This window comes from Opisthocomus hoazin, chromosome 8, assembly GCF_030867145.1.
Source record: "Opisthocomus hoazin isolate bOpiHoa1 chromosome 8, bOpiHoa1.hap1, whole genome shotgun sequence".
NCBI lineage: Eukaryota > Metazoa > Chordata > Aves > Opisthocomiformes > Opisthocomidae > Opisthocomus > Opisthocomus hoazin.
The window spans coordinates 11810417-11836305 of record NC_134421.1 but is presented as its reverse complement, the minus strand read 5'-3'; the positions used below and the strand labels follow the sequence as shown (position 1 = coordinate 11836305).

General features: G+C 41.6%; 2 protein-coding genes across 6 annotated transcripts in view; one reads left to right on the top strand and one right to left on the bottom strand.

The window, feature by feature from the left end:
• GLT8D2 (glycosyltransferase 8 domain containing 2) overlaps nucleotides 1-12873 on the top strand; it is a 19731-nt gene extending 6858 nt beyond the window's left edge. For all 4 annotated transcript variants that reach the window (XM_075429400.1, XM_075429398.1, XM_075429399.1 and 1 more), the window contains 7 exons: nucleotides 1192-1360; nucleotides 2962-3079; nucleotides 5067-5151; nucleotides 8614-8726; nucleotides 9425-9591; nucleotides 11222-11334; nucleotides 12160-12873. In XM_075429400.1, the coding sequence (XP_075285515.1) occupies nucleotides 1192-1360; nucleotides 2962-3079; nucleotides 5067-5151; nucleotides 8614-8726; nucleotides 9425-9591; nucleotides 11222-11334; nucleotides 12160-12332 (938 nt within the window). In that variant the 3' untranslated portion in view covers nucleotides 12333-12873. The remainder of the gene's footprint in view (nucleotides 1-1191; nucleotides 1361-2961; nucleotides 3080-5066; nucleotides 5152-8613; nucleotides 8727-9424; nucleotides 9592-11221; nucleotides 11335-12159) is intronic.
• Nucleotides 12867-25889, bottom strand: TDG (thymine DNA glycosylase). 2 transcript variants are annotated; one of them, XM_075429397.1, is made up of 10 exons: nucleotides 25816-25889; nucleotides 23574-23722; nucleotides 20762-20991; nucleotides 20192-20261; nucleotides 18645-18780; nucleotides 18483-18565; nucleotides 18305-18399; nucleotides 16578-16749; nucleotides 16145-16273; nucleotides 12867-15053 (listed from the first exon to the last, which is right to left on the bottom strand). In XM_075429397.1, the coding sequence occupies exons 2-10, from the start codon at nucleotides 23665-23667 to the stop codon at nucleotides 14917-14919; spliced, it is 1146 nt and encodes a 381-aa protein (XP_075285512.1). In that variant the 5' UTR covers nucleotides 23668-23722; nucleotides 25816-25889; the 3' UTR covers nucleotides 12867-14916. The 2 variants fall into 2 exon arrangements, with proteins under 2 accessions (XP_075285512.1, XP_075285511.1); XM_075429396.1 differs by lacking the exon at nucleotides 25816-25889 and adding an exon at nucleotides 25708-25778.

The following is a 25889-nucleotide window of genomic DNA, read 5'->3' as shown; positions in this document are numbered from 1 at the left end:
TCTGTGATTCTGTGATTTATGTTCTTGGTTTATATTGCTTATCTTTTCATTTGAACACTGCTTTTTGTCTTAGTGAATCCTGTTTGCCCTGCAGTAGATGAGCTACTCACACTGTTGCATATGGTCTGAGAGGCAGGATTTTCTACTTCTGAATTACTTGAATAAAATAGTAGGAGGTGGATAGTAATGCCATTCTGATTCAAATTTTTATCCAGATGTCACTGATGTAGATGGAAGCTGGAGTATATTCTTATTTGTGCTGAATAGTGTTGGAGTTGTCAGGTGATAATAAGCTTTGATCAGAACTTGCTCCTTTGGGAATGTGCTTGGCCTACCTATTCATTTCAGACAGATCATCGAATCTTGACATAATTTACAATAGAAGTTTTTGCTGGAATTCTTATAGTGACAGAAGCCTACTAGGGTTGATACGGTTGGAGTGGTATTAAATGTTTATACTAATAGCTTATTCACCGTTCCTAAGATAAACAAACTCTATCTTCGTATAAAACAGTTTTTTTCCAGTATATTTTTGTTGGGGCTGTTATGAGTTTAATGGTTATGTTTTAACCGGTATAAATATACCCATATAACTTCTGTAAGTTAATCAGTACTAGGGATAGAAATCTTGCTTAGCAGTAATGTGAACTGATTCGGTATTGTTTAGATTTTTTTTCCTTTTATCCTTAGCAGCTTCCTGCTGGTACAAAATTTTGCACTATTCCTTTCTAGCCTGCTTCCCAAAGAAGTAAAGCTCATGCAATTGCACCATCTTGAACTTACATCTTTCCTTTAATGATTTTGGAGCCTGTTGTTCAATTTGTATTAAATATAACTGAGAAGTGGAAGTCTCAAAGGTATTCAAACTTCTTCAGGTTTCATGTGAATAAGCAGCTACATGGAGGACAGGCTGAATTGTGACCCTGCTGAGTAGGAGATGCCGAGAGCTCTATTATATATTGTGTTTGGAGGCATCCAACAGTCCAGTCAACCTGCATGTAGTTCTGGATTAGCGACAGCTCATGCTGTGTGCCTTGCCAGATGCGGATGTGTATAGCATGTGGTAAGGAAATGGGGTGATTGTGATATGATTCCACTGCTTATGGAACTACATACTCATTCCTATGACCCAGATCTGATACAAGAGGATTCTTATTTTTCTGTTTTAATGCGTAGTTTTGTTTCTTACAGTTGATTTGGAAAGTCGTGAGGAAATGGAAGAAGAAATCCCAGTTGTAGTCTGTGCTGCTGCGGGCAGAATGGGTGGAGCTGTAGCAGCAATCAGTAGCATCTACAGCAACACAGAGGCTAATGTTTTGTTCTACATAGTTGGGCTGAAGACTACCATCCCGCATATTCGGTATAGACCAGCCTTATTTTCTTTCGTGCTGTAGTTAGGGCCAAGCTGTTGCTCTCCTTAGCATGGACATAGACTTTGGAGGACTTTTCAGGGAATTGTTTCTCCCTTGTATTGAAGTAGTGCTATTGGTAGCAGTCCCCAGGATTTCCTATGTGTAGGAAAAAGGACCATGTCGCCTTACGCAAGGCACTGACTGGTGTAAAGGGGTGTAAAATAGCCAGACTGTGCCCAAACCTGTGCCTCTGCCATTTGTAGATCGGCTGCAGAGGAGTGTAGTAAGGTAAGTATGGACATGCTTACTTGTCACAATCCCATTTTGTGGCATGGCACTTGCCTCACATCTGATGCTGTGTCTTTAGCTTCAGTGTAGAAAAACTTGCTGTTTAAAGCTAATTTCAAGTAAGAGGGTGTATTAAAGGTTGCAAATAGAGACACGAAGGAAGCTTGTAAGTAAAGCATATTTGTGTATTAAGATTTGCAAACATTTTTTAAAGGAGTGAGAAGGTGTGAATCAAAATTACAGCAGATTTCTTAGCAGGTCTCGCACATGGCTACTGCACTTCTGTAGCCTCTGTACCCACAACTTGTCTCCAAGTGAAAAGATGTAATGAGTGGGGTTCCACTGGGAGTTTTTCCCATCCAGTTCATCAGTAACCTAGATAATAGAGTGGAGAATGTTCTGCGTGAATCTGCAATTGGCATGAAGCTGGAAAAGAGACAGCAGATATATTGAGGAACAGGACAAGAGCTGAAAACAAACACAATGAATTGGAAAAATGAACTCTAAAATATTATAAAATTCAGTAGAGGTAATGACAAGGTAATGTAAGTGGGAATAGCTGGTTGTATTGGCTCAGAGTGAAGGAGGAGTTTGGTAGCACTCATTTGGAAAACTACAGAATTATGACTGACCACACTGATTAAAAAAAAAAAAAAATAAAAAAAAATCATAGTGGATGTACATGTTGATATACATGACCACCACAGGAGATGTGCGGAAACTTTTTCTGATCTTGCAGATACTATTAACACATCAGAAGTGTGGTGTTTAGTTTCAGGTGCCTTCGGGAAGGATTTAGAGGAGAGGTCAGAGGAGAACAATAAGCAGTTGTGTCAAGAAATCTGACAAAATGTTGAAAAAAAAATAGTTTAAAGAAAGTATAGTTAGGAGGTAATCTGGCAGTCATTTTGAAGGATATAAAACCGTAAAAGGGAGAACACTAGTCTCTGCTTTAAAAGCACAGCAGATAAGAAAAAGATCATCTTTATAGCAAGAAAGCCTAGAAAAATAGCATTTAGAGCTAGCGATGGTGAAAGATGGGTTGTCTGAGCAACATGTGGAGTCTCTGGTTTTGGCAGTGATGTGGGGTGTTTGCTGGGTTTTCTGGGTGTTGTGTTTTGTTTTGGTGGTTGTTTTTTTTCAAGAACAGGTTAAACAGATGTCTGTATGCAATAGCTGTAGACAGAAGTGATTCTATTGGGACAGAATAGATCAAGTGAGCTTCCAAGGTCTCTTATTCTCCCATGACTCTGTGAATTTAATACTGGAAGTACTTGCCACACACTCAATATTTCTTTTGTCACTTCTTTTTTTATCACAGAAAATGGATTGAAAACTCTAAACTGAAAGAAATAAAATTTAAGGTTGTCGAGTTCAACCCTATGGTACTCAAAGGAAAAATCAGACAAGATGCATCGCGTCCTGAGCTCCTGCAGCCTGTGAGTAAATGAACATCGCATAACAAATTTTCAGGGTTTTTAATGCTTATTTCAGGCTTTAAAATGTGCTAGATCTCTATTCTGTTACACAGCCAGAGAAGGCACCTCAGGTCCAAACGCTAAGCCCTCATTCAAGAAGGAAAAGTGCACTATAACAAGCTTCTTGCAACTTGTCTGCATTGCTGGGACCTCATTATTAGGTGGCATAAACTTGGTAATTTGAATGTGTCGTATCTTTAAGAATATATTCACAGTTGATTAGAGGGAAGGTCTAATTGTGTTCTTTGTGTCTCCATGATGCTGAGTTGGCTGCATTCTGCACATGCCCAGGGTTAACTCAGAGGCTAATGACTAATCTAAATATTACTGGCTGTCAGAAAAGGCAAATCAGATGTTAGAAATTATTAGAGAAGGAGTAAGGATCAAAACAGAGAACTTCATTGTGCCACAATACAAATCCATAGTTTTCCCTCATCCTAAACACTATGTGCAATCTTCATCCCCTTATCCAAAAAAGATGTAGCACCACCGGAAAATGTTCAGGTCTCTTCAGAATGTTTATACTTGCTCCCCTCCTCTGAGCTTTTGACATTTCTAATATATGGGAAAAATTTCATACAAGGAATCAGTAGGTTAAAACAGTGCAGCCTGGAAATGTGACTTCTAGCGTGAAAATAGTAGAGGTCTACAGAACTGCGTGGCATGGAGGACTGGGTGGAGGATGGTTGCTCACCGTCTCTTCTAGTGCAAGAATTAATGGTCATTAGATTAATTTAGTAGGAGTTACAGTCAGAACAAACAAGAAATGCTGGACATTTTTCATGCAAGAAGTACTAAACCTCTAGAATTCCTTGCTGAAAAGTCTTGTGGATGTAAAAATTTACAGGGATTCAGAGAGGACTGAAGTTTATATTTAGACAGATCACATCTGCTTCAGGAAATCCCTTGAGCTGAAAATAGTTGAAAGCTAGGAGGATACTTGGAGCAACTTTTCTGTACACTTGCTCTATTCTTATTTTTCGTTGAGCATCTGCTTAGGACTACTTTGAAGGCAGGTACTGGGTAAAATGGTCTGAATCAGTATGGTTGTTCTTACGTCCTCAGTCCTCTTTCCCTCTGCTGTGTTCTTCGTTACTGTTGTTGCAGTGGTTATCCCACATCTGTGCCATAGGTCAAATCGTTCCTATAGAGTGGAATGATGATACTGTTAAATCTGAGGTGTTCTGTATGATGTATGCTGTAAAAATGCATTAGGAAAATCATCGCCAGCAGGTCCAGGAAAGTGATCCTTCCTCTTTACTCAGCACTTTGTGAGGCTGCATCTGGAGTACTGTGTCCAGTTCTGGGCTCCCCGGTACAAGATAGATATGGACTTACTGGGGTGAGTCCAACGCAGGGCTGCAAAGATGATGAAGTGATTGGAGCATCTTTTATATGAGGAGAGGCTGAGAGAGCTGAGGCTCAGGAGGATCTTATCAGTGTGTACAAAATTCCCAAGGGGAGGGACAGGAGGCAGTGGACACAAAAGAAAATGTGAAATTCCCTCTGGTACAAGAAAATAGGTGGGTTTTTTTGTTATTTTTTAAATGGTGAGGGTGGTCAAACACTGGAGCAAGTTGCCCAGAGCGTCTGTTGAGTCTCTGTCTGTGGAGATGCATGGGTTCTGACAGCCTGCTTGCGTGGACCCTTCTTGGGAAGAGGGGTTGGACAAGATGAGCTCAAGAGGCCCATTCCAACCTAAATGATTCTATGAAGAAGCAACTGTTCTGGGCTGCTTGGTTAAGGCCATAGTAAATATAAGGGATAAATAATAATAACAATATGGATTCAAGATACCAGTAAAGCTAGAGAGGAGGATGCAAGTGATCACTGGCTAGTGCTCAGTGAAGAGAGAAATTAAAACTGTTTGTTAGGAGAGGCAGAAGCGTGAGACTACTGCGTTGAACAGCTTTACCATTTAGTCTTTACCTTTTTTTCTATTTAACAGCTGAACTTCGTTCGATTTTATCTTCCTTTGCTTATCCAGAAACATGAGAAAGTAATATATTTGGATGATGATATCATTGTTCAAGGTAAGCTGTCATCCAAAAAGCAGTTTCTAGCAGAATTAAAATCAAAGTTATTTCAGCTTTTTACAGTTGTTTGGAAGTATGAGACATAATGGCAACTGAGGCAGCTGCTAGGAGTGTTGCACTCAGGAAAGCTAAAAAAAATCTGTTTATTTAAAGGAAAGTTGAAGCAGAACTTCTCTCCGTGTATCTTCTGAATGGTTGATTTTGATTAAAATTGTTTGTATGTGTTTCATTTTAATTGAATCTGGTCAATTGCTGAAAGATATAATGGATTTCACTTAGATGCTGCAATATTTATTGTTAAGTATGTGACATGCATTTTTGGCTAGTATTTGAATTCCCATAAATGCTCCCAGTTCCTTATCCAGAACGGGTGTTCTTGAGAGCAGGAGGAATTTACTCAGATAAGAGGATTCAAATTCCAAACACTCAAAATATGATTTTGAGCATCTTCAGCTCAGAATCCATAGCAATTTGCAGAATCATGATCAAAGATTTCAGAGTTCCTAGACAAGTGGGAGCAGTTAGAAGACATTCAAATCCTGATTATTTTTTTTTTATACAAAGAAATCTGATTAGAGGAACAATTTTTTTTTTTTTAAAGAGTAACTTATGTGTTTTTTCCTCTTCTGTTTCCTAGTAAATTTTTTTTTTCTCTGTAGTGTTGTTGTCCTCCCTTGTTTTATCATTTTGTTTTCTTGTTATCTTACAACATTTTTTAATCAGTGTTGTGGTTTAACCCTGGTGGGCAGCTGAGGACCAAACAGCCACTCACTCACTTCCCCTCTGTCCCCACCCCCAGTGGGATGGGGGAAGAGGAAAGGAGGAGTAAAAGCAAGAAAATATGAGGGTCAAGATAAAAGAAATAATTGTTTAATCAGTGAAGGAGAAGTGGAAGAAGAGAGAAGTCCCTTCCCGAGCAAAAGCTGGCTAACCCTCATAAGACCCTCTCTTTCCCCTTTTATTGCTGAGCATGATGTTAGGTGGTACGGAATCTCTCTGTGGTCAGTTTGTGTCACCTGCCCGGTTGTGTCCCCTCCCAGCCTCCTGTGCACCCCCTGATCTGATCCCTGAGGGGGCCGAGTGAGGAACAGAGAAGGCCTCGATGCTGTGTAAACACTGTTCAGCAAAAGCTAGAACAACAGTGTGCTGTCAGTACCGTTTTGGTCAAAAATCTAAACCAAAGGCACTGTATGAACTGCTATGAAGAAAATTAACTCTATCCTAGCCAGGTCCAGTACACAGGGACAGCAAAACCATTTTACCTATGCTTGTTAAACTTTCAAGGGATGTTCCAATGAAAATTTCCTTTGGAAAGGACGGAGTATAATTATAATAAACTTTTTGGCCTAAATTAATCTTTGCTGTAAGAATATTAAGATCAGTGAATTTACACATGCAAAAGAATAATTTTATTCTCCACTGCTACTCTGCAGCTTTCTATAGTTTTGTCTCTTTAGTGGCAGATTTCAGAACACCTGCACTTAAAGGGGCCGCTTTAATTAATCACACAAATAAAATGTGATTAATCTGCTCTGCCTGTCTCAGTTTGATATGGAGTCTGTTGCAAATGACAGGTTCTTCAACATGCGTGTTTCCAGTGGTTATCTCTGCTTTTCGGTTTTGTTATTCTGTCTGTCATCAATGGGCAACAGCAATATTTAACTCTTTGAAAAGTTCTTAAGGTCTTCATTTATGCTCCTGTTTCAGGAGTGCTTTAAGCTGAGCCCGCCGCTTGCCCCGCATCCCTCCTCGCACCCGCGCAGGCATTCACCAGAAGTGCGATTGCTTCCAGGCTGCAATAGTTCCCGGGTGGGAGTCGAGGCAGCGTGGCGAGGAGAAGAGGGGAGGTAGGGCTTGCTCCCTCGTTAGGGCTGTCAGCTCGTGTTGGCTGGTGGTGTTTCGGGAGCCACAGGGCAAAGGTGCTGTTTCACACGACAGCTCATGGCAGGCTGCTGCTGATGGAAGTGGCCTCTCCTGTCCCCAGCCAGCTCCCGTCACTTGTGTCGTGCCTACAGCGGCGCAGCTACAGAATAAGCTAGTTCAGCTGGTTGACCTGGCAGAAGACTAGTGGTACAAAAAAAGAAAACCCAATTTTTTTTTTAATTGTTTTTTTTTCCTTTCTTGAGCCAGCCTATCTTGCTCACCCTTGGGCCATGCAATCATAGCACCCAGAGGAGGGGAACAGAGATGGACACGTGGGAATGAGGAGGAAGGAGGGAGGTTCTGCCTGTTCTGACAGCCGCTCCCGCTGCCTTAGCTGGAGTGTGAGGCTGCTCCCTGTCAGATGTCTGTGGAGTAGGAGTGACTGAGACTTCTGGCAGGGTAAAGAGTGAATGGGGTTTCGGGGTTTAACTTTGGGATCGTTTATTTGTTGGTCGTTGCTTACTGCAAAGCAGTAAGAATGAAACATGCTGAACTTTGGGTGTCACCCCAGAATTGTTTGATTTTTTTCTTTTTCTGCTTTTCTCTTGAAAAGTAGAAGCTATTTAGAATCGGGAGAAAATATCTAGTAAGGCATGTTGATCTTCAACAATTAAGTGTCCCATTAATACAGATTCTGTTTCTTGGTAGGGCATGAGTCCTAACCCAAGTTTTCCAACCAGTGATAAATTCAGAGAAATAATCTCTGCTTATTTCAGAAATAGTAGTTCCACTGTTTGCCATATGGGGAATGTTTTTGGTTGCTAGTCTTTTAATCAGCTCACCTCGGGCTACTGGGCCATATGTGGCCTTCGAAGATGATTCATCTTGCCCGTGACCAGCCCATGGCCAGCAGCAAAGCTGGTGGCTGATAGGGGGTTTGGATGCAGACTCCCTTAATGGCTGTGGCAGCGCTGCGCTTCCCGCCTGCCCTCCCTGAAACTGTTCCGGCACGTGGTGGGTACCTGCCAGCCAGACGCTGAGTGAGACGCCGTGCGTTATGTTATTTCCCTCCACCGGGAAGGAGCCGGGTGCTCTGGGAAGCCAGCAGGGATGGTCAAGTGTGACGGGCGCATTTCAGCTGGCCAGTGCTGGGAATCCAGGTGTCTTACTAGGAGGTATAAACAGAGTAACACCAGGAAAAACCTAATCTGTGCAAGAGATCGAAGTGGTACTTGAGGACGCTCAGTAAAGTTGTCTGTGCTCTCCTTCACCAAAGGCCAGCTCTATGAATGCGTAACTTTGTAACCAGGCTTCTTAACACTGTAATCTGTTTCTGCTGTAGCTGGTTTTGGACATCCAGACCAGAATGTGGATGCACTGGATTCTGATAACATCTAAAAATAGACCTTAGACATCCAGGTGCAGGACTCAAATTTGACAGTTGTCCCATGTTACAAAATTCAGCCTTCATTAATATCTGGGCTATCGCCTAAAACTCGTATGTTCGTAAGTAACGTGTATGGGAACAGAAGTTATCCTATCAACTCTGTAGCCATGAAGTAGGTTTCCTTATGCTTTTGATGTTTCTGTAATCAGGTGACATCCAGGAACTCTATGATACAAAGTTAGCTCCTGGACATGCTGCAGCTTTTTCAGATGATTGTGATCTACCTTCTACGCATGAAATGGTTAGAAGTGTAGGGATGCAGGTAAGATGCCATTTTGGAATTCTAATCAGGAATGTATTTACCCACAAATGTAAGATTTTATACATTTTCCCCAAAGTGAAAGTTGTGTTTTTATTGATAGTTTTGTAATTGTTTGTTTTACTGGTAATTAAGAACTAATTTTTTTAGTAACTCTCTAATGATACGATGTTATGCAGAGTTGTTTCCTGTAATAGTTTAAATCTCTGTTGCTCTTTGAATTCTACTAAATATGTTCGGTATTTTGCTATCAGCAGATCATGAGCACTTAATGGAACATCTAGTGAGGAGAGAATATATGATTTGTAGTACTGAAAACGAGACAAAAACTCAGGGAAACAGGTTTAAAGGCTAATTCTTGAGCTGAGTTCCCCGGAATTGTCAGTGAGTCCCTCTGGCATTACAGCTATAGAAGCGTGATGCTACATTATTTGGAGTATGCTACAGAAGGACAAATGCGTGGTGAGGGAAGAGCCTTATCAAACTCCCACGGAACAATTCTGTGGAAAAAGTAATTCGGTAGCTGGAAGTACCTTCCCTTTCAGCCTTGTGTCCCATGGAAGTCAAGACAGGTGACCACCACCTAGAGCCTCAGCTTTGGGAGTGCGTATCTAGTCTCCATGTGAGTGGCAGAGAGATGTGTTTACACTTGCCTTTATAGAGATTCATAGGGGATAAACATACTTCTTTTTGATTCTTAGAACACATACATGGGATTCCTGGACTACAGAAAGCAAGCAATTAGAGACCTTGGCATCAGCCCCAGCACCTGCTCCTTTAATCCTGGAGTCATTGTTGCTAACATGACTGAATGGAAACGTCAACGGATTACAAAGCAGCTGGAAAAGTGGATGCAAAGAAACGTAGAGTATGTGTGGAAATCTAGCTTTGCGCTTTACTTTTAATACTTGGTTTACAGTTTAGTTTTCTGTTTAAAAGCTCTTAAAATCTTTTAACTCCAAGATCTCATAAAATGAAGTAACTCCTGTTCCAGAATTTCCATCTCCTTAAATCTGACCATTCATGTACCAGGAAATGGCCACCTGGACTTTTAGTCTTGTGTTTGATCACAAGCCACGCTTAATCCCAAGGGGCCCTGAGAACCCATGGTTCGTTTTGGGTGACCAGCCTCGCCTCAGGCCACTTAGGATCTTCCCTTCCTGAGGCTGGCTTAAAGAAAGAGGAACGCTTTGTTGGTTGTGTGGGGTTGCTCCTATTGTGATGTCAGCCACACTGTAACCAGACACCGAATTTCTTAAATACCAATAGAAAACACTTATTTTTCTATAGATGAATGAAATTCGACATGAAAGATATATTTTTGGCATTGACCACGAGTAAGTCATGACACAGTGAAACAATCACTGTTCATTTTTTGTTCTGTGTTGGTTCGCTCTTAACCTGTATTTGCAAACTTGACATTTACTTTCTTTGCAAAGGGTTGTATTTAAATTTAGCAGGGCTAAACTGAAACAGAATAGCTTGTGCTACTGGACTACATCCATTACTTGTTAGTTTCGCAAATGAACAGAGGAGGAGAGGCACAAATGATGCACGGGAAGGAATGAAAAGCCAAATGTCACTTTATCTTACTTTGCTTATGTAACACACCCTGACAAGCTATTGCTGTTTAAGAGTTTGAAAAAACTCCATTAATCTTACTGCAAATTTTATCTATAAAAATGATTATATACCTTAATAACACACTCATGTTCCTTTTAGCTGGATTTTGAAATGGGAGTGAAATAAATTACTTAGCAGTTGAAGCCCGGTTTTGAGGGGCACTTATGATGGTTTTGTTCCGGGGCCTCTAAGCACCTCTGGGCACTTCCCAGGTTTCCTACTCGTTGCGCTGGTGGGCGGCATGGTGTCCCGTTGCTGGGGTGGCTTTGCCTGTGTCCTGACCAGCTGGCCAGGCCTCGAGCACACTGTAGCCAGACATTTGGCTGCTGCCTCCTCCTGCCTCTCCTTCCAGTGATTTGGCCTTACCTAGCCCTGGATTTATGGACAAAAATAATAAGAAATTGATATCCTTTAGATGTTCGTTTATACTAACTAGACTTTGGCAAATCTGATTTACAGTTAATTTATGGGTCTAAAAGCTGGGGGGGTGAGACAAGGAAGGACAGAGGGAATGAAACACATGCAGACATGTAAATTTTCTTAAGAAACCAGGCTAAAACATGTTTGACTCCTTTATGTTAACAGCTTTTTTTCTACTGTAAACTTTGTCAGCCTTGTGGACTACAGGCAGTCTGTAGAAGTAATTGGCATCATGTTGGGTCTGACTCCCATTTTGCTTGGTAGCAACAATTTACTCAACACGAACCGCAGTTGCAAATACAAGCAACTAACAGCATTAGGAAGGCATATGCTGAAAATTGGTCTGTTCAAAATTATTTTGAATTTTGCCAGAATATTTATATCTTCTGACTTTTGTACTAAAGAGCCTTTGATTGAGGTTTTGAATATTTTCCATTTTTTTTTCCCTTTTGCAGGGAAAACCTCTACAGCAGCACCCTTGGGGGAGGTGTGGCAACCTCTCCCATGCTGATTGTATTTCATGGGAAGTATTCCACTATCAATCCTATGTGGCACGTAAGACATCTTGGTAAGTTTAACTTCCCACCGTCTGCAGCTGGAACTAACTACAAGTGAGCAGTCTGTAGGATTCCAGTACAGGACCTGACATTACTTCACTGCAGTGCATTACTTTGTACTTCAGATGCACAGCACGTGATCTCTGCTTCCCCCGACACTCGTTAGTCCTGCTTTCTTCAGGGAAGGGCAGAAGGTGGGGGTTCCCCATGGGTGTCATTACATGAGTATCTTAACAGGTCAGGCAAACAGAAGAGTTGCACCCCCACAAAAAACCCCTAAACTCTGAGTCATTAAATTGGCTAAAAAAAGGAAAACACCAAATACCAAGGACAAAGTTACGTAGTGGAAGACTAGCTAACCTATACTGTCATAAACTATGGAGAGAATACATGAAAGGTCTGAATACAGTGAGAGACTGAAAAAAATCCCGCACTCTTTTAGTAGATGCAGGGGAAGAAGACAGGATGCCTGGCAGCGTTTGTGTATTCAGCATTCAGGAGGACACAGTTACCTTTTGCTTGGGAATGGTGAATTTTCCTGGGAAAAAAGACAATGGCTTAGCTGGTATAGTAAAATTAATAGTCAAAGAATTTTTTTTTTTTAAACCTAGCTGGGCCAAGATGTTAGAAGCGTTAAGAGACAACAAACTTGCTGAGGTTTTTTGCTGCTGCAGCATTAGAAGAATGAAGCTAAAAATGCTGCTGTATCATACAACTAGTTCTCTCTTAACAGGTGAAACCATGCTAATCAGACTTCTTAAAAGACTTACCTCACTCTGTAGTGTCTTCCATTATTAAAAACTGGATTTATTTTTTTTTTTAATCTGCCCATGCAGGCTGGAGTCCTGATACCCGTTACTCAGAGCATTTTCTTCAAGAAGCTAAATTACTTCATTGGAATGGGAGATACAAACCTTGGGACTATCCCAGCGTTCACACTGATCTCTGGGAGAACTGGTTTATTCCTGACCCTTCAGGGAAGTTCAAATTAACTCGTCCCGATAGCTGATACTGAAACCACTTAAATCCACCCCTATGCTGTTCTGCAGTATGTAATAGTTTGAGATGCAACATGTTGTATAATTAACTAATTGTAGAAAACAAAGTATTGGTTAAATATATGAATAAATGACCATCAATTCTGTGGGCTTATGGCTGGAGAGGCAGGCTGGAGTGACAGTTACACAGTCAGATTATCTGACAGCAACAAGTTTACTTGACACTGAAGTATTTTCGTTAAACATTTAGAGGTTAAGGTGCCCGACAGTGTGTTTTGATGTAAGGTCTTTATAAATAAGATTCCAGTAGCTGACGGTAGAAAAATCTGCACAGGAAATACTTCCAGTATTACATCCAAAGTGCCTTTAGGTGTCTAGCCCACATTAAACAGCCTGAAATGAAAACTCCTGCAGGATTTCAATGAGTAGAGTTCTACTGCGTGGCAAACAGTTTTGCAGTGTTTCTGTGTTTTACTTCGCCTGTAGTGCACTTGGAACCCTGCAAGCAAGATGCCAAAGAACATTCTAAGACACCACAATACAATTCCTGATTTTATTGTGAAACACTGATAGATTTAGGACAGATGAAGAAATTTTGTATTACTGTAATGAAAAGAGCACCAGTTCTGAGGGAGTACACATAGAACTGCAATATTTAGTGACACGGTCATTGCACACTTAACTGTATCTTAGAGCTAGATCTAGCTAGGTGACTCCGCTACAGAAGAGACCTCTCCCTTCCACGCGAACAGGATAGCCTTACAGTAGTTACAGCCTACTGTGCTACATACTCGGCAGTGCTAATTACATGCTTCTAATTTCATTGAAAAATAAAATTGAATTGTAACAAATCCCTGATGCAAGATACTTTGAGCACCTGCAGAAAAACGTCCATGTAAACAGCAATACATGATACAGTACACTTTAAATAACAGACAAGTCCTATACCTTTTTGACAATATACCGAACAGCTTTATGCTGAAGCTAATAAACACAATCAGAATCATAATCAGCACACTTTCTTGATTTAAGACGCTCAGAATTAAGCCACGTAATTTGGGAAGAAACTGTAAACATCATGCCTGCCTCACAACAGGTTGACAGCGTGTGATCTCAGCCGAGCTGTTACGGCAGGATTAGAATCTACGATAACTCGTCATGCTCGATGCATGACAAGTGTCACTGGCTGCGAGGAAAGGATGAAACACGCTGGTAGTACAGCAATCTCTGACCAGCGTGGGCTGCGGAGATACTGTTTGTATCTATTTTTCAAGTATGTGAAGCACCTACTGTCATAAGATCATCAAAACATTAATGTTTTGATCAGCTTATTGCTTTTACTTCATCTTTTCCTCACATGATAAAAGAGGAAAAGAAGATGATGGTTAGGCACAAGCACGGAATCTTGTTTCTTTCTCAGTCACTAATATTGGCCAAAACCGTGTAGCGTTTAAGCAAGTTCCTCAGAAGAGAGCTGTAGTTTCTACAGCTGACATCTTATTCATGGAACAGCTGCCCTTGTATTTAGCTTAGTATTTTTCACTTATAAGAGTAAAGAGAACACCCTCCACTGTACTACAGATGGAAGAGAACTGAATGTTAACAACTGCTAAACTGCAAACCTCTTCCACCCTGTGCTAGTTGTACCTGATGTAAATAACGTAGGTCTATGTGGGTTTCACAGGGCATGTGGTCTTTCACTTCCCTGCAACAGAACCTGTGCAAAGGGCTTGTCTCCTGCTACAGGTCAGATGAAGAGACTAATCAATCACACACAAATGACAGAGTTTAAATGCCACAGAACTCAAGAACCACCATTGTTGGTTTTGTTGCATTTTTTCTTAAGGAATTCCAGTTTCTTACATTAGAATTTAAGGGAGAAAGAGATGGAGTGGTAGGGACAGCTTACCCTTGGACAGCTCAGCTAGAAAAGTTAGGCCCTGTCCTGTGTGACACAAATTTTCCTCCCCAGTGTTGTGACTTGAGATGATGTCTCCACTCCCTTAATCCTGACTATGGTCCAATCACTAAACAGACAGAGCTCGCTCTTCCCACCCAGAAAACACTCAGTACTCACAGCTGCAGAACACAACTTTCTGCACTTTTTAAGAAGTTAAAAGGCAGACTTAAAAAGCACAATTTGCTTAACTGTGCATGATTAAAAACACCACTTCATGTAAGATAAGGGTACGCTTCTCATTTTCCCCTTTGGATATAAAGGAATCCAAATACTGAGGCATCAGTAAAAAGTATACTGCCGCTGTTACTACTACATTACGATTATGGAATAAAATTAACGCCCCAAAGAATCTTCACAAGTGAGAAAGCAATTTGTCAAAAACTGCAAGAAATGGTATACATTAAATATAAAACTCATATACAAAAAAGGGCTAACTTTTTTTAAAAAAGTTGGACAGTTCCTTAAAATTATCTAGTTCATTGATTTGAGCCTACCACACACTTACTTTGGACTATAATAAAATAACTAGTGGAGATAAAATACTACTAAAACGCTTCAGTTGGAGAACCGAGGTACCAATCTTGGTCACTGCATTAAAACTGCAGCATGTATGCATAGCCGAGCAGAAACAGCTCTTACGCGCTGCTTCCCTCTTCTTCCCGTGCCACACCAGCACTGAACTCTGGAATCTGGTCTGCAAAGGACTGTGTCATCCATTGTCCATTGGGAACTTCACCGAAGGACGACCCCTCGCAGTACTCTGGATTGCTTCCTGCCAAAACAAACAAAAATAATAATATACAGGTTAAAAAATTGCAGCTGAAACCACTAACTAAAACAAAACGATTAAAATACAGATGATGCCACTAGCAAAAAAACACCGAAACCACAAAACAAACCCCAACCCCTCCCAAACAACCCCTAAAAACAACAATAAAAAAGATCTTTGCAGTTTCCATCTTTCCCCTCTATTTTTCAACCACCTACTCAGGCTGCAGTTTAAAATTCTTTCTTTTGAGCATATCCTTTTGTAGATCCAGATCATTTCCTCAAACTAAAATTTCTTCAAATCTTCTTCCAAGGGTGACTGCATATATATAAATTGCCTAAATGTTTAAAAGAATACCTCACTTCACAGCACTTCCTATGAATAATTTTTTTCTTCTCAGCAGGACATTCTCTTTGACAAAGCAGGGTAGACAGAATGCAAATTTCAGTTCACAGCAGAAGTGAGATTAGGACTGAAATTCAAGACTTCAGAGGAAGGTGGTTACTCCCGAGTTAGTGCTTCTGCCAGTTTTTAATTTTTTTTTATTTTTTTATTTAATTACAGTTGGCGGTATTTCAGGAAGTAAAATTCCCAGCTTTTTGATTAGACATAGTACTAGACTCATCCTTCCAATACTGCTCCTTCCTTGGGCCCACCAGCAACAGAATCACCTCCACTGCACTGCTATGTTACCTGTTCCACCATTCTCTGGCTTTGCTTTCCTTAAGAACGAAAACAAAAGAAGTGCCAACCCTCTATTTCACTCCAAAAAGCACGACGCAGCTACACAAGTCGTTGCAGTTGATGAGGTTTACTGTGCAAGTCACTAGTTGTGCCCACTTGTCACATCTTGGGAGTCAGTCAGACTTTGGGAAGACAGTTGGAAGTCACGGATAAGCGATTTTAAATAAAGTGAATTACTTTTATTTCTCTCTCATAAAACCTAACACATTCCCTTGATGATGTAAGAGTTTCACTGCTGCTACACTTCAAATGTATTGTATGGATTGTGCAAGTTGCTGAAAGGGTAGAAAGTTCAGTATTTGCTCATAGGCAGTGGTTTGCAGACCGAATGCCCCCAGCACCGCACTTACCAGTTCCATTTGAGGAGAAATTGCACGGTTCACTTTCATACAGCGCACGATCACAGTAAGCGCCTCCGTACGCTGCTTCATAACCTGGATCGTATTTTTCTTCTTTGACAGCCATCTTTTTGGCATCCTCTGCCGGAAGAGAAGACCACAAGTATTCATATTCAGAACAAAAATCACCAAAGAGTGCTTTTATCAGAGAACACTTGAAAAAACAGCCACACATTTTACAAGATAATCTCTGCTCCCCTTAGCTAATTAAGACTGTACTAAAAAGAGAGTGGAATCTGTACTTCTACGCTGCATGATTTAGAGAAGATGGCATATCTCTTCCCTCCCCTCAAATTCTTTATTTCTTGTTTTCCTGAGGAAACTGCTAGTTGTGTGGCATGTGACACTGCATTTTAACAAAGGACTAACAAAATAACCACTCTACCTTGTGCAAGTTGCAAGTCAAACGTGTACTGCACCTCCTGCACCTCTGTGTTTGGTGCGATGCCCTTCAGTTGATCCCTTAAGTCTTTCAGCTTTATGTAATAATGAACTTTATCTTGCGCACGGGGAAACTGAGCACACCTCGCGCTGGATGACGGCATAACGTAGCAGAGCTTGAGACAAAGAGCAAGAAAAATAGCATTACTGGACCCTGAACTACGAGTTAACATTTAGGGCGTTGAGACCAACTTCACAGCTATGGCCCCTTTATACAAACTTCAACTAATGCCCCAGGGGGTTGTGGCAGAGGATAAAAGGAGTCTGTCATTTTTCTCAGCCACCTACGTGTCTTGCCCTGAAGAGAGAGGCCGATTCTCAGCTGCTGAAGTGAGGACAACGTTCGGCAGTTGTTTTCATGCTGCAGGAGAAGCAGCACCACGATGTGTGACAAGAAGCACAATTTACAAGTGTACGCCAGAGAGCGGAGCGCACTCCAGAGCTCCCCAAGCAACCAAAACTCCGAGCCAGAAGGTCCCCCGAGGATACGTGACAGCATGCCAGCACCCCCAGCCAGCGAGGGAGGCTCACAGGCTGCTCAGCCTGCCCGGCTTCCTGGCCAAGTGCCTCTGCATCACACTGCCCAGGGTGCAGTGGAAACTCGGGAGTTAGCGTGGCTGAAGCCAACGTATGTGTCTCTGTCTCTGCCAACAGCCCTAACTGAAGACATCCCGTTAGTTTAGGGAAAAGGAACTGCATCCAATACTTTCATCACCAAGTGGTATTTATGAACAAGTACTCGTAAAGAGGATTATTTATCTTTGTTACAAATACATCTGCTGCAGCAGTCTTAAAGAGCTACCGAGAAGCACTTTATCACCGCTGGTTCTCCAGCTCTGATGGCAACACTTCACCTTTAGAGAAGCACAGCTTAAACCAAGCTTAAGCTTGCAGCACTAGTAATCTGGGTTCGAAATAAAAACAACCCAAACTTTTGAACTGACAAGGTAGTGATGCTTTGGAACAAGCTACCCTGGCAAGGCAGTGTTGGCAGTCTTTGACTTCACCCGTTTATAAGAACAGGTTAAACAAACCTGCTTGTGATGACATATAGCTGGTCTCTTGAGGTATCTTCCAGCACTAGATGTCTATGACTAATGCCCTCTTCATCAGACTGTTTTATCTCTAGTGTCCAATGCAATTTCAAGCTGCAAATCAGCTCAAGAAGGCTGAGTCTGCTTGAAGTGCCTGGCCACGCCCGGACCCAGTAATGCTGTAGCTGTAGTGTGTAACAGCACAACAACAGACTTGCTATTCTTTCTCCTCCACGGCTGCACTACAACCACCATGGTCATGTTCGGTATCAAAATTCAGTAATACAAACATACAGGGAACTGGACACAGAGAATCAGATGAAAGTAGATGACAGTTATCATAAACGCATGTAGATTTTATTCAAATTTTAGACAGTCCTCAGAGAATGCACTAACCTGCTAACCATAATACAGCACTTTCCAAATGAAGTCTGCAAGTCTGAAGAAGCTGCATTAAAGATGTGTCTGAAAACTGTGCTATCCCCCTTTCTCTATTTAAGTAAAAGCCTTTCATGTCCCTTGTACTTTAGGCAAATTTTGACATTATCCCGAGTGTGTGCAAGTCCTGAGACTCTGTTAGTTTTGACATAACCAAAAATGGAGTGCCCAGTTTTTGTTTCTCAGTATCCATACTTACAGTTTCTGTATCGGGCACCTTGTGTGGCTGCAGTCCAAATTCCAAGTTCTTAACTCTTATTCCAAAAACTTCTTTACTAAAAATTTCATAAATACCTAAACCGAAAAGAAGATAGGATAAGTGGAGGGGAAAAAAGAGCTACTGACAGAACAAATTTATTTAAAATCAAGGTTCTCACATTTTCCATTGAAAGCTGCTATACGAGGTTTATACTTCTGTAACTTCTGCACCAGAATTCGCCCTCCTTCCCGAAACTCTTTGCTAAAAGAGAAAGTACTCAAAATTATAATCACAACTCTTCATTCATTAACAAGCATGACATTCCCCCTTGCTATCCTACCTGGAGAGGTCTTTGCTTCCAGGTGTTGTCCTTTCAACCATGTTTGTAAATCCGATCCCATATTTATGTGGCAAAGTGTGGTCATCCATATGGTTCAGCTGCTCATTACTTAGCCCAGACATGAACAGACACTTCCCTGCGAAGCAGGAAGATATGCATTTGCCTTTTTGTAAGCAAAAGAAAACAAAACCAAAACACCCCCTTGACTATCAGAGTACTGGAATGCTAATGAAGAATCTATGGTAACAGCACATCAGTTAATTTGGAATGACTACTGCCCTATCCAGAAAAGTTTAAAATAGCCAAAATTACTTTATCTACTGCAAGCAGATAGAAAATCCCTACTGAATAATAGGAATTCCTCGTCATGATCCTGTGTATGGCAATTAGACTTTTATTCTAGAAGTTCAGAGAGAGCTTTAGATTTTGTGCTTCACTTAAGCAGGGAGCGAATGTGATCAATACGGGCTTTTGTGGGAAAGAATATGGCAAATACAACAAAAGTCAGTTCTCTTTCAGAGCCTCGCTATTGCTTCTCCTTGCACTGGGCCTCTCTGACAGAACCCGATGACATCTTACATTCCTATTTAGCATATAAAAGTATAGTCTGGGTGACGGGCACTGTCAATCTATGAAACACAAATCAACCACAGCTAGCTCCTAACGATTCGGGAGGGCTACAAACATACAGATTTTTCAGAGCATGTGTATCTGGTCTGCTATTCAGTAAAGGAAAGGAGGCTACTCGTCTGGTGAACCCGCCGAACATTAGAGAAATACCCAAGCCTGATTTTACACGTCTGCTGGACACCAGAAGGATTTTGGCTCTAGTGTCACCAGGCTGCAAAATAGCCCACGTGGAGCTCCCTACTACCACAACTGGAACAGTTCCCAGCACACAAAACAGCATGTCAACAGAGTACAGGTATCATCTTTCTTTAGGAGAACGTGCTGCAGAAAATGTTACTTAAAATGGAAAAACAGCTAGGGGGGAAAAAAAAAAAACAAAACCAAAAAACCCTGCCTGGAGAATCAGGTATGCTAGATGCATACGCCTGCTGGGAAAGGGCAATGGTTTTTGCTTTTTCATCATTTAGAAAGTTTATTTAGAAGAGATGAACAAATGCAAACAGAAGAGGGCTTGCTGAAAACAGATTTTTGGAAAAATGTGTGTACGTTTTTTTTAACACCATAAACTGAGGCCTATTGACTCACCCCGATAACTCCAGTACTAGAGATTTAATTATTATTCCTCATGGTGCACACTAATGCGCCAAGAAGTTATTTGGTAATACTGTGTCCACATGGCAATTCTAAAACTGCACTGAAAGTTACTGATTATTGCTCTTTTAATCATTTTTACGTACAGTATTTGACATAAGTAGTTATGAGATTTAAATCAATCTTGGATGGTTGAAAGCAAAATCCCTCTCTGCATCCAAAAAGAAAAAGGCAAAAACCAAAACGCAAACCAGTTTAATTAAAATGCCACAGGTTCTAACAAAGTTCTGCAAATTTTGTAAGAAGAAAGGAAAACAAAAACATACAAAAATGGTTTCCAGGTCCAGGGTAATGATGTCCTTTGTACGCTGCCATCAAGCCAGGGTTTATGCCAATCTACAAAGACACCAGTCCATTTTAATGACGAGAACATGCTTGCTAGTCAGGAATTTAATGAAGTTACAATAAGCACGCTTATTCAACTCTCTTTACATTACTGTCAGTAAACAAAACTGTGTTAATGGTACCTCCCATCAGTACTTAAAAAAATTCACAATTTCACAGCAGTGTCTCACTTAGATGTGCAATGTCAAAAGAGCAGCTCACTGTGTTTTACAGCCACTGGCGTTGTGCTTCCAGTAAGTAAAGTGTCAAGTAACGGTCCCTCATGGCTGCGTACTCTGTGTAAGCCTTAGACTTCTCAGAAGTTACAACTATCTTGCTATGATTTTTAACAGAAAATGCAAAGCAGCTCTACATACAGGAAACACTTGATATACTTTATCTTGCAAGATCTTGCCATATAAGCAATATAGATAAGTAAGCAGAAGGAATGTACATCATAACTAGGCAATTATTCACTCCTCTACCTAATCTCATAACTGTGAGTTACTTACTATTACAATGTCCAGATCAAAGGTCAAAATATCAGGTAAGGTCTTGGTCAGAAGTTCCGCTTCAGATACACCATTAAAACGGTCCACTTTTCTTTTGACTTTAAAAGTATCTGTGATCTTCTCTTGTTTGCCTTTTGACTTGGCTGGTTTTTCTTTTTTAGCAGCAGGCTTTTTGGGTTGCTTAGGCTCAGTTGCTTTGGCTTTTCTTTTCCTTCCTCCTTTTTTAACTTCTGAAACACACAGCAAATAACCTTTTTATACATTTCTAATGTTGCAGTATGGACATTCAAAAAGACTGAGCTAAATGTATGGATACAAAAAGAAATCACAGATAAATCTACCTTCAAAATTAAACAGTTACCAGATGAATCTCGGTTTTCCAGGCTCAACATAGAGCTAGCTTGGGTGTCTGTACACAGACACACGCGCTACTCTCAGGCAACTACGCTGATGTAGGGTGCAAACCAAGAACAACCTCATGACTAGGTTACGTTGTTTATATGCCATATGCAACAATCCTTTGGCAACAGTTTCATGTCTTTTGGAGGTTATGCCAGAACATCAAAGCTTAGGTTCCGAGGAATGCAACAGTTAAGTTCTAGTCTACTATTCACACTTCAACTTCTAAATATGAAAGGTGATTGTTACAGATTACATAACATATTGAAGTAAGGGAGCAGCACGTCAAAAGCCAACAGGTCTCAAAGATTACCCACAGTAACCAGGCTTGTCAGGAACACAAACACATAGGCTGAACGCTACCTAAGCTATTCACAATTTATTGTTTACAGAATACTGTCCAGCGCATCATATAGCAAAGTAATGTATGAGACCTTCGGGATCTCAATTTGCAGGAGTGACACCAAATACTAATTTTTATTTACAAAATACAAACATAAGATAGTCACTGCTCACTCATTTGAAACTTCCTCACCTTCTGGCCCTTAAAGCTTAGAAATTCAATCAGCACAGGTACTGGTCATGACGTGACACCCCCAGAGATTGCTCTCTGTCCTTGTTCATTAATAATGTCAATAACTTGAAAAATATAAAAACTTATTTCACAGCAATCAGCAAAGAGCCAAAGTAATCCATTAGTTTAAAATTGAGACTGCATCTTACTTTCAAAATTCCTAGATGAAACTCTCCCTCGGGTAAGAAATAAATACGGTGGATATCAGGGCACTGCCCTAAGTCTGCAAACCTTTTTTTAGGCTGTTCTTGTATGAAAGCTGAGTGCAAACAACAAGGAGAACAAAAGTCATATGAAATCCCTACCACGTCATTGGAGCTACTGCTTAGGAAACTGTAAAGAACAGTACTCAAGCTGTAGCCTAGTAACAATGAAGAGAAGACTCAGTGAGCCACGTAAGCAGCTCTTCTTTCCTATCTCTTGAAGAATTTGGTGGTTTTTCATGTGATGGCAAAATGCCACAGATACATCCAACTCAGACCAGTTGGAGTATTTCAAAATAAGCAGGATAATGTTCTCCTAACTCTCCTGCTGATCAGGTACGTACCAACCTGTCCCGAAAGACCAACAATGCCAGGGCAGCCTTTCAGAGGGTAATCCTAAAAATGTTACTTTTTTCATCACAGCAGGTAGCTGGACTCCAAATCTTTGCCTTTCACACGCGCTCCTGTAAATTTCACACACATTTGGTAAATCTTCAAGCCCTGCCTTTGAAGGCTTTACTTAACTGCCAATTCTCACAAAAAATATTAGGGAACAGCTTCGTAACAGAAGATTAGGGTCGTCCAAAAATACTTCAAAGTGCAGTCAAACAGCATGCTCATGGTGACATCATCTTATTCAGTAATAAAGCTGCAAAAGAAGCCCAGCTCTATAGCACCCGAGATGCAGCCTAACTGTAGTGAATAACTCTGTGCGAATGAATTGAGCAGTTGCAACTATTTTAAACCGGAGGTTTTCTTCCTATGATTTCCTCTGGCCATGCACGACAACTGAAAAAAAAAAATCCCACAAACCCAAAAGCAGCTCATCAAAGGACGCACTTGAACAAGCAGTGTCACGGCATGAACTGGCTGACGGGTTACCTTGGTACAGAGGGCTCTGACCTATACCTAAATATTGAAAGCAAGACAAAACTCAGTGTGTGAATATTTACTATAGAATCAGAACTTAAGCATGGCAGAGATCAGTGCTTTTTTTATGTGGCAAAGAGCAAGCAGAGTAACGGAACAAGGGATCTTTTCTTGGCATGGTCAGTGTAAAGCCCAAGTGTACGAAATCCTAGTGGAGGAAAAGAAAGGCAACATACAAGCCTATAAAGTACGTAACTTGTGTCAAGTACCGGACACTTTCCAGCACCGTTTGTATTTGTTTAAATAAGCCTCACTAAAACCAAACAACCCTCAGTGTATATAAGCAATTCACTATGTGATCACTACAACACACTAAACCACCATTCAAACAAAAATATTTCTACTAAACAGTATTATACTGTACTTCTCTTGAACTCAGACTTTAAAAAGACAGCTTCCCTGATGTCTTATTAAAAACCATGAAATTAGCTAAAAAGAATATTAAAAAAAAAAATCTGCTTCTCTTAGAATAAGATAATTTTGTGAGACTGAACAATGTGAATACTATCACCTGGGTTTACTACTTCTGATTTTAATTGTCTGGTAAAAAAATGTCACTTCAAGAGTACAATTAATCAATACTTCCTTAGAGAGCATCAAGAAAAGGAAATACAACAGGTCCAAAGAAGCAGTTTAAGACCAATAATTTTTTTCCCCAATCAATTAGGAACATTTTAGCTCACTTAGCAGGACCCAGCCAAACTACCTTTTGGAGGCTCCTGAGCAACGTTCGGCTCTGGAATGCCCTCTAGAGTCGGCTGCTCGCTCATGATTTCCATGTTAGGCGCTGCAGTCATCATCTGATGGAACGGAAACGTGTAAAAAGCTTGAGCTTGCTGAAGATACGCGTAATACCTTAGAAAGGGGAAAAAAAAAAAAGATGACATAATTTATCAGCATTTTAGAAATGTAGTGATGTATCGAACAGACTGTAAACATCCATCTTTATGAAGGCTGGCATGTAGCGTACTTACATTCTCCAACAACCCTACCAACAAGGCAGTAAGTCACCTAACCCCCCTCGGCAGTCTGACTGCTTCGCTCACATCAGGGGACGTGAAACCCAACATTAACAGTACAGCTCCCTCAGGATTACTGTAATGTGAAAGAGCCACAACGTTTCTAAGTGAAGCGTAGAGCTTTTCCTGGTTTTTTTTCTCTGAAAAAACACTCTGTAGCACAAATTACCAGGCAAACTGTCCATCAAACACATTGACAGTTCACAACACAAGCAAGTTAAAACTCTTCTGACTTCAAGTTTCCCAAGGTTTAGATTTTCTCAATGTTACGTCATTTACTTTGTCGGCTATGATGCAGAACGGATGAATCATTCTGTGCTACAAAGCACTATGAATACACACAGCATCAGTTACTGTGCAGATTACTAAACAACTTTCACAAATCGTCTGGCAAACTGGACACGAATATTGCCCTCGCTCACACACACAGATTCAGTCTCCTTCCATGCACAAAGACATTTTTCCATATTCAGCTCTTTCACACCACACGTTTATTAGTCACATACAGCCCTCACACCCCAACACAAACGTCTGCTTCATACAGTCATTCCCTTCTACCCATGCAGCCACCTTCTTGTCCAGGGATTCTACTGCCGTACGAATATATAGAAAAGATTTTGTGAACAGTAAATTTTCAGGAAGTAATTTAATTACGTCAGAGCTATTCATAAAAACGCCAAATAATTTTTAGACATATAGAAGTATCTCAAAAGAAAGGACCATTCTCTATGACGCAATGGATGTTTCAGAATATTTAAGAATCCCACTGTAAAGCGGATTTAAGCCAGAACAGCCCCCACTCTTGTGATCAGGCCACCAATTTTGAACCAAATACCTGCCCTGAATCGAGGAGGATAAAATTTGAACATAGATTCATCGGATTCCCAGGGAAGCTGCCTAACAAAGCCACAGGAGACTTTCAAAGCACAGTGAATACCTCAGACCCCCTTGCTGGAAGAGTTCCATTTTATATAAAACACTTGTGCAGCTACTGAATCAAAGAAACCCGAGCCTCAGATTTGTATTAGGAAACCACCACTGAGACATGTAGAATCCTGTACATAACGTAGCAAATGCTTAATCATACAGAGCAGAACACAGCGAGTATGAAAGACGTGAAAGCATCTAACCCAAGCACAGTCTCTAATGAGAAATCTTCTTATAATACGTGTCTTCTTATTTTATGCGCATATTAAGTCTCTTTCTTCACACGGGAACAAAACCCCCTTTAAACAGAGGAAAACTGGCACCACGTTATGGACAAGTCCTCTAACCCCACGGTAACGAGATGAAAGCGAGCTTTTACCCCCACCTCGAACCCTCATACGCTTTTTTTTTAGGTAGTTTTCCTTGCACGGATTCAGAAACACAACGCTTTGTTACTGATGAATGTATGACGGAACGTTTAAATAAACATGCTCAGTTCCCTGAGGAAAAGGCAGCGATTAACCCCTCCTTCAGCTCATGCGAGAAATCAAAGAAAAATAAGAGAGAGGACAGGAAAGCAGACGCCCACCGGGACAGAAACCAACCCGCAGCCCTTCGCTGCCCCCTCAGCTCCGCGCAGACGGGCCCCCACCCCACGCGCGCGTTTCTCTCCACGCAGCGTGTCCCCTCCCCCCCCGCCACGCACCCCCGCGGCTCCCTCCCGCAGGTCCCCGCCCCACACCAGCGCCCCGGGCCCACCGCGCCCCGCCCGCCTCTCTCGCCCCCGCTTTGTGCCCGGGGAACGCGGCGGGGGCCCGCCACAGCCCAGCCCCGGGAGAAGGACAGCGGCAACCCCCAACGCGGCGCCCGAGCGCGGCTCCGGGCCGCCGGTACCTGCCCAGCTCCTCGGCCTCCATGCCCGGAGACCCCGCCGCCGCTCAGGCTTTGTCACCGGCCGCCCCCCGCCGCCCCCTCCCCCTGCGCCTCAGCGCCTCAACCGACCTGCCGGGCAGCCCCGCGTCACGTGAGCCGCAGCGGCCAATGGGAGCGCGCGGAACGGCCGGCCGGCCCGGGGA